Source organism: Akebia trifoliata, chromosome 15 (genome assembly GCF_017979445.1).
Source record: "Akebia trifoliata isolate Shusen 1 chromosome 15, ASM1797944v1, whole genome shotgun sequence".
In the NCBI taxonomy this organism is placed as follows: Eukaryota; Viridiplantae; Streptophyta; class Magnoliopsida; order Ranunculales; family Lardizabalaceae; genus Akebia; species Akebia trifoliata.
The window spans coordinates 8,866,515-8,882,884 of NC_141389.1; the positions used below are offsets into that span (position 1 = coordinate 8,866,515).

A 16,370-nucleotide genomic window follows, 5' to 3' on the forward strand; every position below is an offset into this window, starting at 1 on the left:
CGAGATATATTCTACGAATGATCATAGACGGTAAAAATCTAAGGATGACCGTACTACAGTATCGATAAAAAAGGAGTATTCTATCATATTTTTTTTTATTTTTTAACACCACTAGAGAGCTGAATCTCTCTACTCTATCAACTACTGACAGACAATGCAGAGAAAGATATAATAAAATAAAAATAAATTTTAAATAAAAACAGTAAAAAAAAAAAAAAAAATAATAAAAAACAGGCTTTGAAAAGTGCACACTTTTTAGAAAGATAGAAAAATTGAGGTAAGCGTCGTCATCTCTGCTTGCTCTCTCCCCCCTCTTTTTTAATTTCTTAGTCTTAACTCTCTAAGAAGAAAGATCGAAATTCGAGGTGTGGCGGTTGAAATCTGTGAGATTTACAGAGTTATAGAGAGAGAGAGAGAGAGAGAGAGGCAAGTCAAAAGAGGCGACTTTGATCTGCAAAAGCTCTGGTAATTAGGGATTTCTTTTTTCCAGAATTATATGTTGATTTTCGTCTCTGGGTCTTTACTGAGTTTCTAAGAAGTTCGTATTTTGTAGGTCGATTTTGTTTTAGTTAGGGTTTTAAGGGTGTAATTGGTGACTGTAGTTTGAAGAACTTGCGAGCTTTCGAGGATTGGGTCTTAAAAATTTAGGAGAATTAGGGTTTTTTTATGGCTTTCGGGGATAAGCTAGGGTTTTGTCGTAAATAATCCATCTGTGACGTATAGGTTGATTTTCATTATTTCTGACATTTTTTTTTTCTTAGTAGTTAGGGTTCTTGTAATAAAGTTTTGATTTTTTTTGGCTGCCTTCTAATTGTACGGACAATAATAATATTTTCTCACATTTCCCCCCCTTATTATTTAGGGTTCTTATAATAAAGTTTTGATTTTTTTTTGGTTGCCTGTGTAATTGGACGGACAGTGAGTTGGTTAGAGGAGCTGAAGCTGGTTTTCTGGGCTCAAAGATAACTACTTTTTTTTGTGGATTGGGTTTTTAGGGTTTCTAAGGTAGTTGAAGGGTTTAGGGGTTTTTGGTTTTGTTTAATTTTGGGATCGAGGTGGTGGTGGTGATGATGATGGTAATGAATGGGAAGTAGAACAGTGAGGAGGGGTGGCATAGAAGATGATAAAGAAGCAGCGGGCGGGATGCCGAGCTTTATGCCTCCGTTGCCTATTTCTCATTCACTGTAAATTTCCTATCCCAACACTTCTCTATTGTAGTTCTTGTTGATTGTGTGTTTCATGTATGCTTTGGAATCCATTAACTTTTCTGCATCACATTTTTTTTTTAATATATATTTGGAATGTTTTTCAAAGTGAATTTTATATTGAAATGGACTGTATTCGACATATTTGTGAAAAACTGCACCTCTTCATTTTTCTAGATTAGTTTCAACTAATAGCTTTCTTCAAAAATTTCCAAAAGTTTGGTAACATTCTCCAAGTAAGGGGTGCCCAATTAATTTGTAATTAATCGGTGATTCTCCTAATTAATTGGTGAATCGTTGAATTGAAAAAGTTTTTTTTTTTCTTTATAATATTTTGATTGACTGAATCGGCTCTAACCTCTGCCTCTCTCAATCTCTTGAAACCTTACCTCAGTAATGTACCTATTTTATTGGTTTAAAACATCATCTTTATAATCCCTGAATATTTTTTCCTTTTTCTGAATTAAACCAAACCGACATCCACAGAATAATTGTTGAATCCAAAGCTGGTTACTACTTTCAATTCAATTGAGGACTTATAACATGGTAAAAGAATAAATTATAATTGATAAATGGTAGCTTGATATATTTAAACATCATATCGGTAAGTCCCTTTTTTGTTTGATACATTATCACCAATGTTGACATTTTTGAGTGTCTTGAAGATGTGTAATAATCATTTTGTAGTACCTGGCTATGGATGGACAGGTATGCTTTTATTTTGTTGGTCGGTTTTCAAGGTTTAGAATCTTTTCTCTAGGTGTTATCTACGCTTGATCAGGAAAAAAATTGAGATTACCTCGACCATGACAATCCCAAATCATTCAATGTGAATGCTTCATTTCATTCAGGTCTTGTCCGAGACCTTCGGAAACGATATGAAACTTTAAATCATAGTTTTTTTTCCGATCAATTACTTTAAACCATCGTTGTTTATAGGAAAGCTTGGTTTGGATCAAGTAGGTGGGGTATTAGGGGGCCATCATGTCAATTTCTGATTTGAAGGTAATTTCTTAAGTTCAAAGTCCTACCCTGTTTTGGAATTTTTTGGCTAAAAAAATTCAATTTTTGACATATTGGGATGAAATAGCAATGTTTGTGACATATGTAGTTAAATCTACTGAATTTTCTTTTTGTTAGGTCTTGAAATTTCAAATGTTTGACAATGTTCCGATATGTTCTGTTAATCAAAACATATTGGTACGTAGAAAAAATTTCTTGCAATATTTTTTGAAATTTCATATTATTGTAATGTTTTGGTATGATTTAAAAAAAAGGGCTCATCTATGTGATTAAAAAAGGACATTATTTTCCATTCGATGTTTGTTTGATCCGTATAGAAATAGTCATTTCTATGCATAGGGTTGGGATCCATGGACTCATGAAGTGAACTCATATGCTCACTCACGATCCTGACCGTGTAAATGTGAAATCCAACAATTAAGATTTATCTTAGAGGTGGCCTAAGGGGCTTTCCTCATCTCTTTTTGATAAGTTTGTATTTTGGGGTCATCTCGTCCCCTTTGTTTTTCATAAATAAAACTTTTATTTATAAAAAAAAAAGATTTATCTTAGAGATACATGAAGTATTCTTGTGATATTTTTAATTCTGACAGTTGGATTTCTCAGCTACACAGTCAGGATTATTAGTGAACATATGAGTTCTATTTATTGGGAATGTTAACATCCAATGCCATTGGGACTTCAACGTCCTCTTAACACTTTTTTTCCTTGTGATAACCTTAATTGTTTTGTCTTTAGTGAGAAAGGTAAGGGTGTTTGGGTAATTGTGCAATGTCACTTTTGTAACTATCAAATATCTCATTCTCTTTTTTTACAACTAAAAAAATTTCATTGGCATTTTTGTAAAAATGTTTATTGCATTAGCATCCAAAAACCAAAATGCCCTTACATTTTTCAATAATACAAGCATTTAACATCCAAAAGACTAAACCACTCTTTCTGCATTTATTGCATTTTTTTCTACATTTATTGCATTAGCATCCAAAGACCAAAATACCCTTATATTTTTTTAATAGAAACAAGCATTTAACATCACGCTCACCTTTCTCATTAAAAGACAAAAAAATTAAAGGTATTGTTCGAAAAGAAAAGTTTTAGAGGATGCTAATGTCCCAGTGAAGCATTGTACATTAGCATTCTTGGGGTTTGTGTGTGTGTACTGCTTCTATATGGTTCATACCTAACTCAAATGGAAAATAATGTCCTTTTTTTCAACCCAAGATCTTTGCAACGTGCCTCGAACATTTTCAATGTGTATCAAAATAAACAAAGTTTTGGTACTGGTAATCACCATACAAATACCAATGATTGGGGAATGGAGAAAGAATAAGGTTTTGGGGAGTGGAGAGAGAATAAGATTTGGGGAAGATAGGTGGTGTGGAGGCTCTCCTTTATCAGTGCAATTCTCTTTACTCTTTGATCTCTCCTCAATGAAGAGCATGCCCATTTTTTCCCTCGTGACTCGAGATGGTACTGGTTCCTCGTGGGATCTAGGATTTAGAAGGGACTTCAATGACTGGGAGTTTCAGGAATTAGCAGACCTAACTTCCAAACTTGATTTGTTACGTTTTTTGATTCTCTAGCCAAGATTGTTGGGAGTGGACCCGAAGTAAGGATGGGGATTTTTTGTAAGCTCCTTTAGGTAGGCTTTTGTTCCTTATTCTAACTTGGTGTTTCCACCTCCTCCATTGGGGGCGGGGGGGAGTTCCTTCAAAAGTTTCTTTCTTTGTGTGGTTAGCGGCTCTGGACAAGTTTCTCACTCTTCATCATCTAATTTCTAGAGGTTTTGCTATGTCAAATTTTTGTTCTTTGTGTAGAGCTAATGGCGAATCAGTGAATCACATCCTATTACAATGCCCCTTTGTAGCAAATACTTTGGTCTCATTTCCTATCCCTTTTCAAAATTTCTTTGGTCTTGCCAATTTCAATCAAAGAGTTGTTTCATTGTTGGGTTTAGAATGTTTTCTCCGGTAGGTAAAGAACTCTTGGGGCTGCCTTCCTCCATTTTGCTATTTGTTGGTATACTTGAGAGAGAAATAGGAGAATCTTCAAAGGAGTAGATAACTCTCTTCATGACTTAATTTTCCACATCTTTGGAATCTTGTTTTACTAGTGTGAAGTAGATTTGGATTTTAAGGGTGTATTTTTTGAAGAATTTGTGTTTAGAGATGGGACACCTTGTGCCATATTTGAGGTGTTGTAGGTTTGTACTCCTTTGCAGGCCGATCACCTCGACCTCCTATTTTGCTTTTAACAGAACTTGTTTATTCATCAAAATAAAAGTGGCCAATCACCTTGGGCAGCTTTGAAGATTAATCCCATAAAGAGTGTTCAGGAAGACCCCCAAGAACAGAATGCCTAAGAAAGTCAAGAAAAAAAGAAACAAACAAAAGCCCCACAAACTGGCCACCAAAAGCTAACCATTTATCAATACACAGCATCTCCCACCTAAAAACAAGATCCTCAAATAAAATTCATTTGAATTCCTTGACTAACTTACTTCAACAACCTTATGGTAGACATTATGACTCCTTGAACTGAATGGATAATCAAATTAATTGATTTACAATTTAAGTTATAAACATGTTAGTTTTTTTTAATGTCTCTCATTCCTGTTGTTTCTTCTCTCTCGCTAGAGAGTTTCGATATAATTGATAAGTTCTTATTTATTCAGGGAATAATATCTTGTAATCAAGATTTTCAGGGTGGTCTGGTAGTCGATTGCCTTTATGGTATTAAAAAGGGTCTTACTTTTGTTTGCCAGTTGTGAGATTCTCTAGTTTGTTTTTTCTAATGTTATTACTTCCTCCTCTTTTGCAGATTTCAGAGTTAACTTCTGTTTTGTTATCTGGATTGACATTTACAATTATTCGTAACTTATGGATTTCAGTGCCACAGAAGGAAATCACAATCATTCTTCTCGAGTTTCTGACTTTGGGGCGCTTGAACAATCCATTGGATTTTCTGTAGAGGATTCTGTTGATCTTATTAGAAGTATGTATTCAATACCTCTTCTGTTTGAAGCAATTAATTGCCTATATTTTGTATTCTTTCCTCTGAATTGTCTTGAACAGCATCCAAGGGAAATATTTTGGTTTATTCTTTGGTTGCATTATCTATTACATATTGCCTACTGCAGTCATGAGGAAACTTTAAATGTCAACTTGTTCCTTTGTTGGATTATGCTAATATAGGCCTCACCCATCCACACACCCTTTGAGTATATGCTAATTATCATAATTCAAGGATGCCTTGCTGATGAGATACTTCTTAAATTAATGCTACTCCCACATCGTAGCAACTTTTTTGCTGTCTACCTGATTCTGCCATCCTGACATAAGATAGTGTCAGCCTCTGTTTTATTGCTTTTTTCTTATATATGATTTCCTAATGAGATCTTTGATGCTCCATACACCACTTAAGCTGTTGTGCACAAGTATAGTTCCTTGGTTGTCTTTCCTCTTATAAATATATTAGAGTTTGCCTACGCCTATGACACAGGCATCTTCTTTGGGGTTAAAGGGGTAAAAGAGGAAAGACAATAAAGTTGGAGGGCTATTATTGAAAAATGGGGTAAAAGAGGAAAGATAGTAAAATTGGAGGGATATTATTGAAAGGCGTGGGGGTGAAGGTGGAGGAAGAGGGGAAAGACAATAAAGTTAAAGGAGGTGAAGAGGAAAGGCAATACAGTGTGGGGTAGTCTAGACCCCACTCCACTATAGCTGGAGTGGGACCCATTGTTGCGTTTTATTATATAAACTTCTATTTATTTAGCGACCAGGTGGTTTTATGGTATCTGAGAATTTTTTTTTGTTCTTGTTTTTGTTTTTATTGTTATTATCTTTTTTATTCGCAATCATGCCGGACACTGTCCATATCGCACAATGACACTTATGTCATTGTTACATGGGTCACCATATTTGTTCAATTTTCCTGTTTTCACCATCATTATCATCAAAGCCTTGTCTTATGGTTTGGGGTTGACTGCATGAATCCTGTTCCAACATTTTCTTCTGTACGACCTTACGTTTACAAAATAGTGTAATGATTTCAAGAATTATTGACTTGATACCTTTTGTGTTAGATCAAATGTGATAGGGACTTATGTCCTCAGATTCTAACCTATTTTTCTTCTCTGACCTATTTCTTGAATTAAAGACTCAGGGTTCTATCCAACGAAGTCAAGTGGCCAGGCTATTGCTTCTGATCCTCTCCAATTTGGCAATTCTAATAAGGTAGGCCTTTATATGTACTTCAATGTTTTGACTGTCTGAAATCAGTTGTAGACATAATTTTTCATGTGTAATACCTAGCATTATAATTGTACTTATTCTGATTGTACCCTTTTTTCCCCTTTCGGAATCACAGTCGCTTTTTTCTTCCAATATAACTCCATCTGCTCCTAGAGTTGGGTCTCAGAGGTTTCCATCAGAAAAAGGACAACAAAATCTAGCTTCTCTATCTAGTGGTCATTTTGAGAACTGGGGGGAGTCCAGAATGGCAGACGCCAGTCCCAGGACTGATACCTCAACAGACTTGGACACCGATGATAAGAATCAAAGGGTAATGCCTCTAGATTTTCTTTCTTCAACGTATCAGTGTCAATTTCTTCTATTCATTCCAGATTTAGTATTAATTGCAGCTGTCCAATAGGGCATAAAATGGGTTGATCTTATTTGAAATTTGAGTGACCCGAATCCGAATTTAGCAGGTTTGGACCCTTGGAGTAGAACCGAATAAAAATGGGTTGATATCCCTTGATCTGAGTCAAATCTGGGTCAGATAGGAATCCATCCCTATTTGCGCCAAGATCCAAATTATATATTGCTTTGAAAATTATATTTTTATGTTTTTCAAAACATCTTTGTTCTACTACCTTAATATAACATGAATTCTTATAAAATAAAAGAACTTTAGTAGTAAAATAAAATAGTATGGCAATTAAAAAAGAAATATAGCAAAAAAATGTTGAACAGTCTGAATTTTTTTTTACCCAATCGAGCCGAATCAAGTAATTTGGTCAGGTTGGGTCAGATCGGGATTTAGTGAAAGCAAAATGGTTTGGATATGGTTTTAGCTAATAGGACCCAAATTAAAAAATTTGGATCTGGATATGGATATACTCAAAACCAGTCCGAACTCGACCCATTTTAAGCCATACTGTCCAATTGTCTTGACTTGAAATATTTATATGATTCCTTTGTTGCCGTAGATCCATTTTTTTGCATATTAACTTAAAGCTTTCATTTGATGTTAAATTCTTTATTGATAAACCAGAGGATTTTTCTGGCACATTGACATTTAATAATTTCTATGCACAGTTTGAAACGGGTCCCTCTACTGGTTTAGCAGCTTCTGATTCTAGTGACAGGTCAAAGGATAAAACAGGGGATCAGAAGGTTATATGGTTTGAAACTAATTATGAAAATTAATTGAACTAAATTTGATATTGTTTTATAATTTTATTTATTTGATAATTATTTTGCAGACACTTCGCAGACTTGCTCAAAATCGTGAAGCTGCGAGAAAAAGCCGATTAAGGAAGAAAGTAGGTTCTATTATTATATGCCAATCTAACCACATCAATTAGTGACTGCAGTTGGCTGATTGTTTATCAAAAATCAACTATTGAGTGAAGCTCATAGTCTTGAACACCTGAGATCATTACATTATAATGTCTGTAATTTTTGTTCCTCTTGCATCTGTATGTTGTTATAAAGCCTCCTTTTTCATATCGTCTTTTTATCTGTTTTACATATAATTTATTTAGCTATGCATCAAAGGTTTACAAGGTAGCTAGTACATTACCGAGATTAAAATTCAACTGAAAATTTGTTGCGTGAGCTCAGTATCTTATAATTTAGTTTTATAAGATTGCATTCTTGTACTTCTCAACTCTTCTGTGGCTGTGGTTATGGTTGTGGTTGCTGTGATTTGTAACCCAACTTCAATTTTCAGTAAAGTACATTACTGTAAGGGTGCCAATTTGTCAAGTTGGTAAGATCTGTCGAGTGTTGATTCGACAACCCGGGTTCAAAACCTGCCTTCACCCACTAATTACCAGCGAGTCAATCATTGGGAAATGGGCATGCGATGAGCTCCTTGGAAGACCTTTTGTTGGATTAAAAAAGAATGAAAAGGAGTTCACACTGAACCCTTTAGATATTGGAGCAAATTTATAGAGAATAATTAGAAAGATAGTTGTAGTGAGTTTACGGTGGTTCCCCTCCATGGAAGAATTGGAGCGAATTAGACATTTGATGAACTCTTGGATGAACTTGTGCAAACTCCCCTTCTCTTATTAAAAGGAGAGATTCTATTGCCACACCAACTTTTGCTATTGCCACCCCAATTCAATGTAAATCACCAAAGAATTAGCAGACATCTTGGGGTGGCATTAGTAAAAGTTGGTGCAGCAATACAATGTCTCTTAAAAAGACAATAAGAAAAGGAGAAAAACAGTCTTGCATGTGAACCGTCATATTTCATGGGCTGAACTTAGTTTTGTAGCTTGTTTATCATGAATATGTTAATGTGGCCTTCTTAGCTTGTTTATCATGAGTATGTTAGTGTGGCCTTCTTTTCATGTGCAAATTTCTACTGATAGGTTTGGTAGCATCCTCACTTGTCAACATACATATGGGTAATTGTTTCATCAAGAGTAGCTTCAATTTCTATAGATTCTTCTTTTTTATATGAATGGTTGCTCAGTTTTCATGCTTTCCTTTTATTAACTTTGGTTAATCCTTTTTCTTTTTTCACAAGGCATATGTCCAACAACTGGAGAGTAGCCGATTGAAGTTAACTCAACTTGAGCAGGAGCTCCAACGAGCTCGCCAGCAGGTTTGATTATATTAAACCATCTGTACTTGGTCCTTTCAAAGGTGAAAAATGAAAGTAGATCCAATGGTTATCCACTACTGAAATCCAATTAGGCCTTAACAATTTTAAGAAAAAAGAGGCAACTATCTATATAATAAAACACAACGATGGGTCCCACTCTGTTATAGTTTTGGGCGGGATAAATGTCCCTCTCTAGCTACATTGGAATGGGGTCCACACTACCTACTTTATTGTCTTTTCTTTCATCCCCTTCAACTTTATTGTTTTTCTCCTCCTCTTCCTACCTTTTTAACAATACGCCTCTAATTTTACCATCCTTTTTCTTTTACACATGTTTTTCAATAATACCCCTCTTAACTTTACTATATTTCCTTTTTTACCCCTTTAACCCACTTTACTGTCGTTCCTCATCCCCCCCCCCCCCCTTTTTCTTAACAATACTTGATATAGATAGGCTTGCTGACACACATCTCAATGCCTATGATCGAGTTAAGATGCATCAAAAGAAGAAATCAATAGTATTGACAGAGTCAACTTGACACAAGCTTTGATTGGTCCACAAGACCTAGTCTAACTTCTCTTAGGACTCTTTTTTTCATTGAGTTTCTATGTTTTAAGTTGCTTAAGTTGTCCTAGTTAGTTTCTATTTCAATTTTAGAAAGTTTTTTTCCTAGTTAATTTCTAATTTGTTTTATGTTTTAAATTCGTTTTTATTCTTTAGGTTTTAATTAGAAATCTTTTTCGATGTCCAAAGTGAGTTCTAATAGGATTAGAAGGTTATTAATATGTTATATATAGATTAGGAAGTTACTTTTTAGTATTTTAAAAGGTTTCTAAGTTGTTATGAAATTATCTATATAAGGATTTCAATAAATAAATTTAGTGAAGTTTTTTTGAAAATTGATTAATAAAAGAAGAGATTTTTCTTTCCGTTCTTTGTTTTTTTGAGCATAAGTGCCCTGATGTTGGTTCTTAGTTTTTGTTTTTGCGATTGATTTCTATCAATCTCAAACTTAAATTGAAGTTTTTAGTTTGTTTTGCTTGACATAGAGATTCTTCATTACTCTTGCTTGATATAGACCCTACATCAATACCTCTCAACTTTATTAATTTTCCTCTTTTATTTGCTTAACCCCAAAGAGGATGCCCATGCCGTAGGCACCGGCGGACTCTAGTTTGAATACATATAGCAAGATCTTTACATCAAACCCTATTTGTTTATGTGGAATATCTATTTTTATTCTCTGATTGTTTTCTTTTCTTTTCACTAGGGCATCTTCATTTCAAGCTCCGGAGACCAATCTCATTCAATGAGCGGAAATGGTATTCCCAATTCCTTCTGTTTTCTTGCTCTATATAATTAGGTGCAAGTGTTTCTATTTTTGGGGAACTTGTTTTTAGTTTGAGAGAAAATTCTCTGATGTTGAGTAATGTCTTTTACTTAACCGTAAATGCATTTTTATAGCCCTTTCTTTTTCAATTTATTGATTTTCTGAACAAAATAGATCAAAACATAAATAATGATATGCAGTTAATAAACACTTTATCCTGAAATGAATTATTAATCTTTCTTCTCTTCCATTTTTGGTTGGCTGAATACTACAAGTTGCCACCTTGTAGTCCTGTTTCCAACTGTGTCAGTTCTGTGATTGTTCATAAAAAAATTTTAGTGAGTGTAAATTGTACTCCACCACCTCCAAGGCTCCAAAACTTCATTTCTTTCTCTAACAAGGTTTATGTTTTCTATTTGGTGGGATTTGGGAAACTTTTTTCAAGTAAAGCAGACAAGTTTCTGATGTTGGAGAATGTGTTCTATGTCATTTTAAGTGCACATTTTCAACGATGTCAAAGTTAAAACATGGGTTCAGCTATAATTTTCATCCAGAGCAAGGAGCAGTTTATATTTTACATTTTTTCGGTTGGCTAAGAGTTCGATGTGCATCATCCTTGCACTGGGTCATGCTAATCTACTCCATATAGTATGTCATCCTTGGTCTACAGTCCGCACCATATAAGGTTCTTTATGAAAATATCTATTGGATGATGTTTAATAAATTTGTTAGTCACGTAGAGATTTTTGGGTTTGACCGATGGAATCAACTAGACATTTTCATCCATTACTAGGAAGGTTATTTTACTCTTTTGTGCAGCAAAAGCCAATTGCAGCCCCCATTATAATGGCTTTGCATGTTGAAGGTACTAAAAGAGAGGAAGACCAAGAAGAACGTGGATTAGTGTTGTGAGAACAGTTATAAATACATTTGAATTAACATAAGGCATGGATTTAGACATGGCCTTTTTTTTATTGATGTGTGTGGGTGGGTGGGGGAGGATTATTTCATGAACTCCCAAACCTTTGGGATAGGTCTTTGATGATGGCGATTTGGTACTTGCCTACCCTGTTTTTTTTTTATAAATCTTGTTCTCTGTGTCCTTGTTTTTTATATTAAACGAAATTGTGTTATGGATTCAAAAAGAGGGTGGGAAAGAGGGGAAGGGGGGGGATTATTTCAGGTGATCCCAAACCTTTGGGATAGGTCTTTGATGATGGTGATTTGGTGCTTGCCTTCCCTGTTTTTTTTTTTAATCTTGTTCTCTGCTTTGTGTCCTTCGTTTTTTATATTAAATGAAATTGTGTTACTGATTCAAAAAGAAAATGTAGATTTTGTATCAGAAAAACTTGAATGTGTGAAATAATTTGTTAGTCATGTTTATGCTTGCTTTATTTTATGAGGTCTTAGCCATATGCTCTTTTTATGTACTTTTACCGCCTCCTTTCTTTCCTTAGGCTATGTTTGGATGGAGAGAAGAGGAGAGAAAAGAAATGAGTTTCTCTCCATTTCTCTTGTTTGGATTGTTAAGTGGGGAGAGGAGAAAATAATTGGAGAGATAAAAAAGTTGAGTTTTCATTCTCTCCCAAAGTGGAGAGAAGAGGAGAGAAACCCTTTATAAATATTTTATAATTCCAACTTTGCCCCAAGATCTCTTTTAAGATATTTTAAAATTCCAAAGCTGTCCCAAGTTCGCTCCAGTCAATCCAAACATGGTGGAGAGAAATTGAGTTTCTCTTCTCTTAACGAGTTTCTCTTCTCTCCACTTCTCTCAATCCAAACATAGCCTTAAGCATCCCAATTATGTTATGTAACGTAAGCTTGTAACGAAATATATTGCCTCTTTATTTGTTTTTAGTCAAGAATGTTTCCCTGGTTAGTTATTGTTTCCGTGCATTGTGACTCGAAGGAGGTATCTTGTGAACACAAGCTTGTAACAAAATATATCGCCTCTTTATTTGTTTTCAGTTAAGAATGTTTCCCCAGTTAGTTATTGTTTCTGTGCATTGTGACTCTGAAGGGGGTATCTTAGTTCTATATAAAATCCTAGAAGGCTCAATGTTTTATAATGATTAATACTCGTTATTTGATAAGTAGAGAAATGTTGTACATGCCTTATTTATGTTTTGCTCTATTCAAATGTTTATTGTTCAATACTGCACTCACCTTTGTGTGGTGTAACATTGTCGTGTAGTGGTTGTTATCTTGCCGTTTCTTGGTAAGATTATATTTCATATTGAATTTCAACATATTCGCTGCACCATTTTTGCAGGGGCCTTGGCATTTGACATTGAATATGCAAGGTGGCTTGAAGAACAAAATCGACAGATCAATGAATTGAGAGCAGCTGTTGACTCCCATGTGAGTGATAGCGAACTCCGTGTTATTGTGGATGGCGTCATAGCACACTATGAAGACATTTTTAGATTGAAGGGTATTGCTGCCAAAGCTGATGTCTTCCACATGCTATCGGGTATGTGGAAGACACCAGCAGAGAGGTGCTTTTTGTGGCTAGGTGGCTTCCGCTCATCCGAACTCCTCAAGGTGATGCTGATTTATTTATTTATTTTTATGATGTTTCAAGTGGGTTTCGAGCTATTTGGGTTGGTTTGAATTTTTTATGGAATAGAAATAGAAATAGTATGAATAAGTTTCTCTTTTGGCGTCCCAAAGAATGTGATTAACTGGATGGTTGAATAGTATGACAAGTGGGACTTTTGGAAAACCAAATCCAAGCTGACTGATTATTGGGAAACTGATTGGATTGTGATTTTTTTTATTTTTCACCTTGTGTCTGTAAGTGTGGGGTGGTGGGGGCAGAGTACAGATTGTTCTTGGTTCTGAATCCTACATATATTCTTCCAAATTTACATGGCTCTGTAGCAACACTTACATCTTGAACAACTTTCTCCATCATATTTTTTTTATAAGTAAAGAATTTATTGAAAGGAGGACAAGAAGTCCTCAAGAGAAAACAGGCAACAAGAAAGCAAAAGATAACAAAGCAACTACTCTCCAATTACATCCTCCCATCTAAACAAGAAGTCTTAAAAAAACTAGCTTCCAAAATCCTTGGAACTGCTTGCACCAATGGAACAATAAACCGACGATACTGAAAATTAGCTCCTAGGAAGTGCTTTCCTTGGCATCGAACGTGCGCATATTCCTCTCTTTCCAGACCCCAACAAATTGCGAAGGGCAATAATTTCCAAAGAATCTTTGACCTGCCAGAAAGGGAAGGGGGCTTCCACCCGAACAAAAGAGACGCAACTGAACTGGGATGACACCAAGATATCTTAAACAAAGAGAAGAAAAAGGGCCACACACGTCAATCATAAGCGCCATAACTTATTCTCCAACAATTCGGTATCCAACTCTGTGTTGTATTCCATTCTTTCTTTTTCCAAAAACAATAAACAACTTTGGAAATTGAAGTGATAACGCAACAATGATGGTGTAATGGCAACGAGGTGATATAGAGGACAGTGTTGAAGACAATATGCAGCAGTGACAGGAGATGATGATTGGTGTAATACCGGTTAAATCTTGCAACGAAGACATTTCGAAGTGGTTGTTTGAATTGGATTCTAATGTATCAAATTGTTGTGTTCCATCTCCATGGTAAAGGAGATGGAACAATCTCACAAATCAAAATGGTCTTTTGACTGAAACGATCCAAAACGTTCAATGTTTCAGGGCCGATAAGACCATAGCTGGAACATTCCATTGAGTGATTCCGAAAAGGCATCAAACTTTGAACCATGGCATCAAATTTCATGTCTGTTGTAGTTTTGATGGTTTATTTGTTAATTGGCATTTGTCTAATTGAAATGTTCCGTCTCCATGGAAAAATCTCAAAAATTGAAATGATCTTGACCAGAACATTCCAAGACGATCCAAAACATTCAATGTTTCCGGGCCAATATTTCCTTCTGGTCTTGCCCAAAGCTGGAACATTCATCGAGTGATTTCAAAACGGCATCAAATTTCATCTTTGTTGTAGTTTTGATGGTTTATTTGTTATTTAGCCTTTGTCCCTTGATTTGCCAACCCAACCCCATATCTTTGGAATATGGCTTTGTTATTAAACACTTGTCCCGTGATTGTTTCTGAGATTTGAGTTTGTTTATTGTGAATTGAACACGGATACGGATGCTTGTTGCAGCTTCTTGTGAATCAACTGGAACCTCTTACAGAGCAGCAGTTGGTGGGCATCAGCAACTTGAAGCAGACATCTCAACAGGCAGAGGACGCCTTGTCCCAAGGTATGGAGGCTTTGCAACAGTCTTTGGCTGAGACATTGGCCAGTGGTTCCTCGGGATCTTCTGGGAATGTAGCAAACTATATGGGTCAGATGGCAATGGCCATGGGAAAGCTCGGAACTCTTGAGAATTTCCTTCGCCAGGTAATTTCTTATTTTTACTTATAATATCTTCTTTTTAAAATTGTGTGAAAATCTCATGAATCTTTAGTGGATATCTCATGATTTTAACCCATGAAGGATAATATAATTTAGTACTCTTGTCACAAGGTCTAAAATAAGAGAGCTACTATTGGCACCCCCAACTTTTACCTATTACATCCCCAATTAAAAATAAAGAAAATAAGTGAATGTACGAGGCCAAGTAAAACTTTGGTACCAATTAAAATTTGAGCCAGACCTTTCTGATGTTTGCAGTGTGGGTTTAGGTTTTTTTTTTTTTGGGGGGGGGGGGGGGGGGGCGTTAAAAATATAAGAAATTGGGGTGCCAAGAGCAACGCTCAAAAATAACTTTACAGAATGGTATAACAGTCAGGCTCCCTCATTTGCATGAAAACTGTTTTCCTTCTATTTTTTTTTTTTTTTTTTCTTTTTTCTTTTTTTGTCCCAAAATACACAATACATAATTATGCCATTATGTAGCTATAATGGCTGTTTTCTTTCTTTTACGATGATTATCTTATTGTGGACAATTTTTTTATCGGTTTAATGTGAACATTTGGTTAGTGATAAATGAGCAAAAACCAACAGTATGATTGATAGCTTTTAGATTCTTTTTTCTTCTCTCCTGGCTATGTTTTTTCTAATCTGCAACACAGTCGTCGTTAATGTTCTTGTAATTGCTAGGCTGACAATCTACGGCAGCAAACACTACAACAATTGCACCGTATATTGACAACTCGCCAATCAGCACGTGCTCTCCTTGCTATAAACGATTATTTTTCCCGTCTTCGTGCTCTTAGTTCTTTGTGGTTAGCACGCCCGCGGGAGTGAGAAACCTTGAATCATCCGTAACTTAAGTAAAATAGAGTGGCCATTAGTTTTGGCCTTCCCCATAGGGCAGTGCACATTTCTCTGTCATGCCAACTTGGGCAGTCTGTCAAGAGGTGGTGACACCCATGGTCGTCTATGTGTACTAAGTTGACCGAAGGTGGTGGTTCCCATGATTGTACCATTTGTTCTTCAAGACGACGACGTCTCATGTGTAACAGTCATCGAATGGTCGTTTGATGATGTATGTTTCTTTCTTTCACTTGTTCGAAACTATAGCTTGAATAATCTGAATAGGTTGCTGTTTGTTAAATTTTTATTATGTTTATTATGATAGTCATGTTAGAAACTGTTTGCTTGCCTTTTCATTCAGTTTTGGGTCCGATTCACAGGTAGGAAAATTGAGTGGACTTGCTCGATTAGATTGATGTACAGTTGCACTCAACTTAAAACGCTTTTTTGTTGTGGTCGTCTTAACCCTATTAGTTGCACCTCAAGGAGAAGGGAATGGAGATTTGCTGTTACGAAATATATGTGCTAAGTTGATGAATCAATGGCATGACGCCACGAGTATTGAATAAAGTGGTTGATGGAGAAAATTTCAACCTTAGGACTTCGGATTTTACTTGCTTTTTTCAATACACATGGCAAACATCATATTGGTTCATCGGCTTAGAGCACAAATTTCGTTTTTTTTTTAAAGATGATGATGTTGAA

General features: G+C 35.5%; 1 protein-coding gene across 1 annotated transcript; it reads left to right on the forward strand.

Annotated features, from left to right (window-relative positions):
• The first annotated feature begins 254 nt into the window (after positions 1-254).
• On the forward strand, positions 255-16,003 carry LOC147384234 (transcription factor TGA2.2-like). The gene is made up of 12 exons (XM_086424783.1): positions 255-465; positions 920-1,184; positions 5,119-5,222; positions 6,387-6,463; positions 6,597-6,791; positions 7,550-7,627; positions 7,717-7,776; positions 8,994-9,071; positions 10,343-10,394; positions 12,675-12,946; positions 14,568-14,807; positions 15,510-16,003. The coding sequence occupies exons 2-12, from the start codon at positions 1,084-1,086 to the stop codon at positions 15,654-15,656; spliced, it is 1,404 nt and encodes a 467-aa protein (XP_086280909.1). The 5' UTR covers positions 255-465; positions 920-1,083; the 3' UTR covers positions 15,657-16,003.
• Positions 16,004-16,370: the final 367 nt, after the last annotated feature.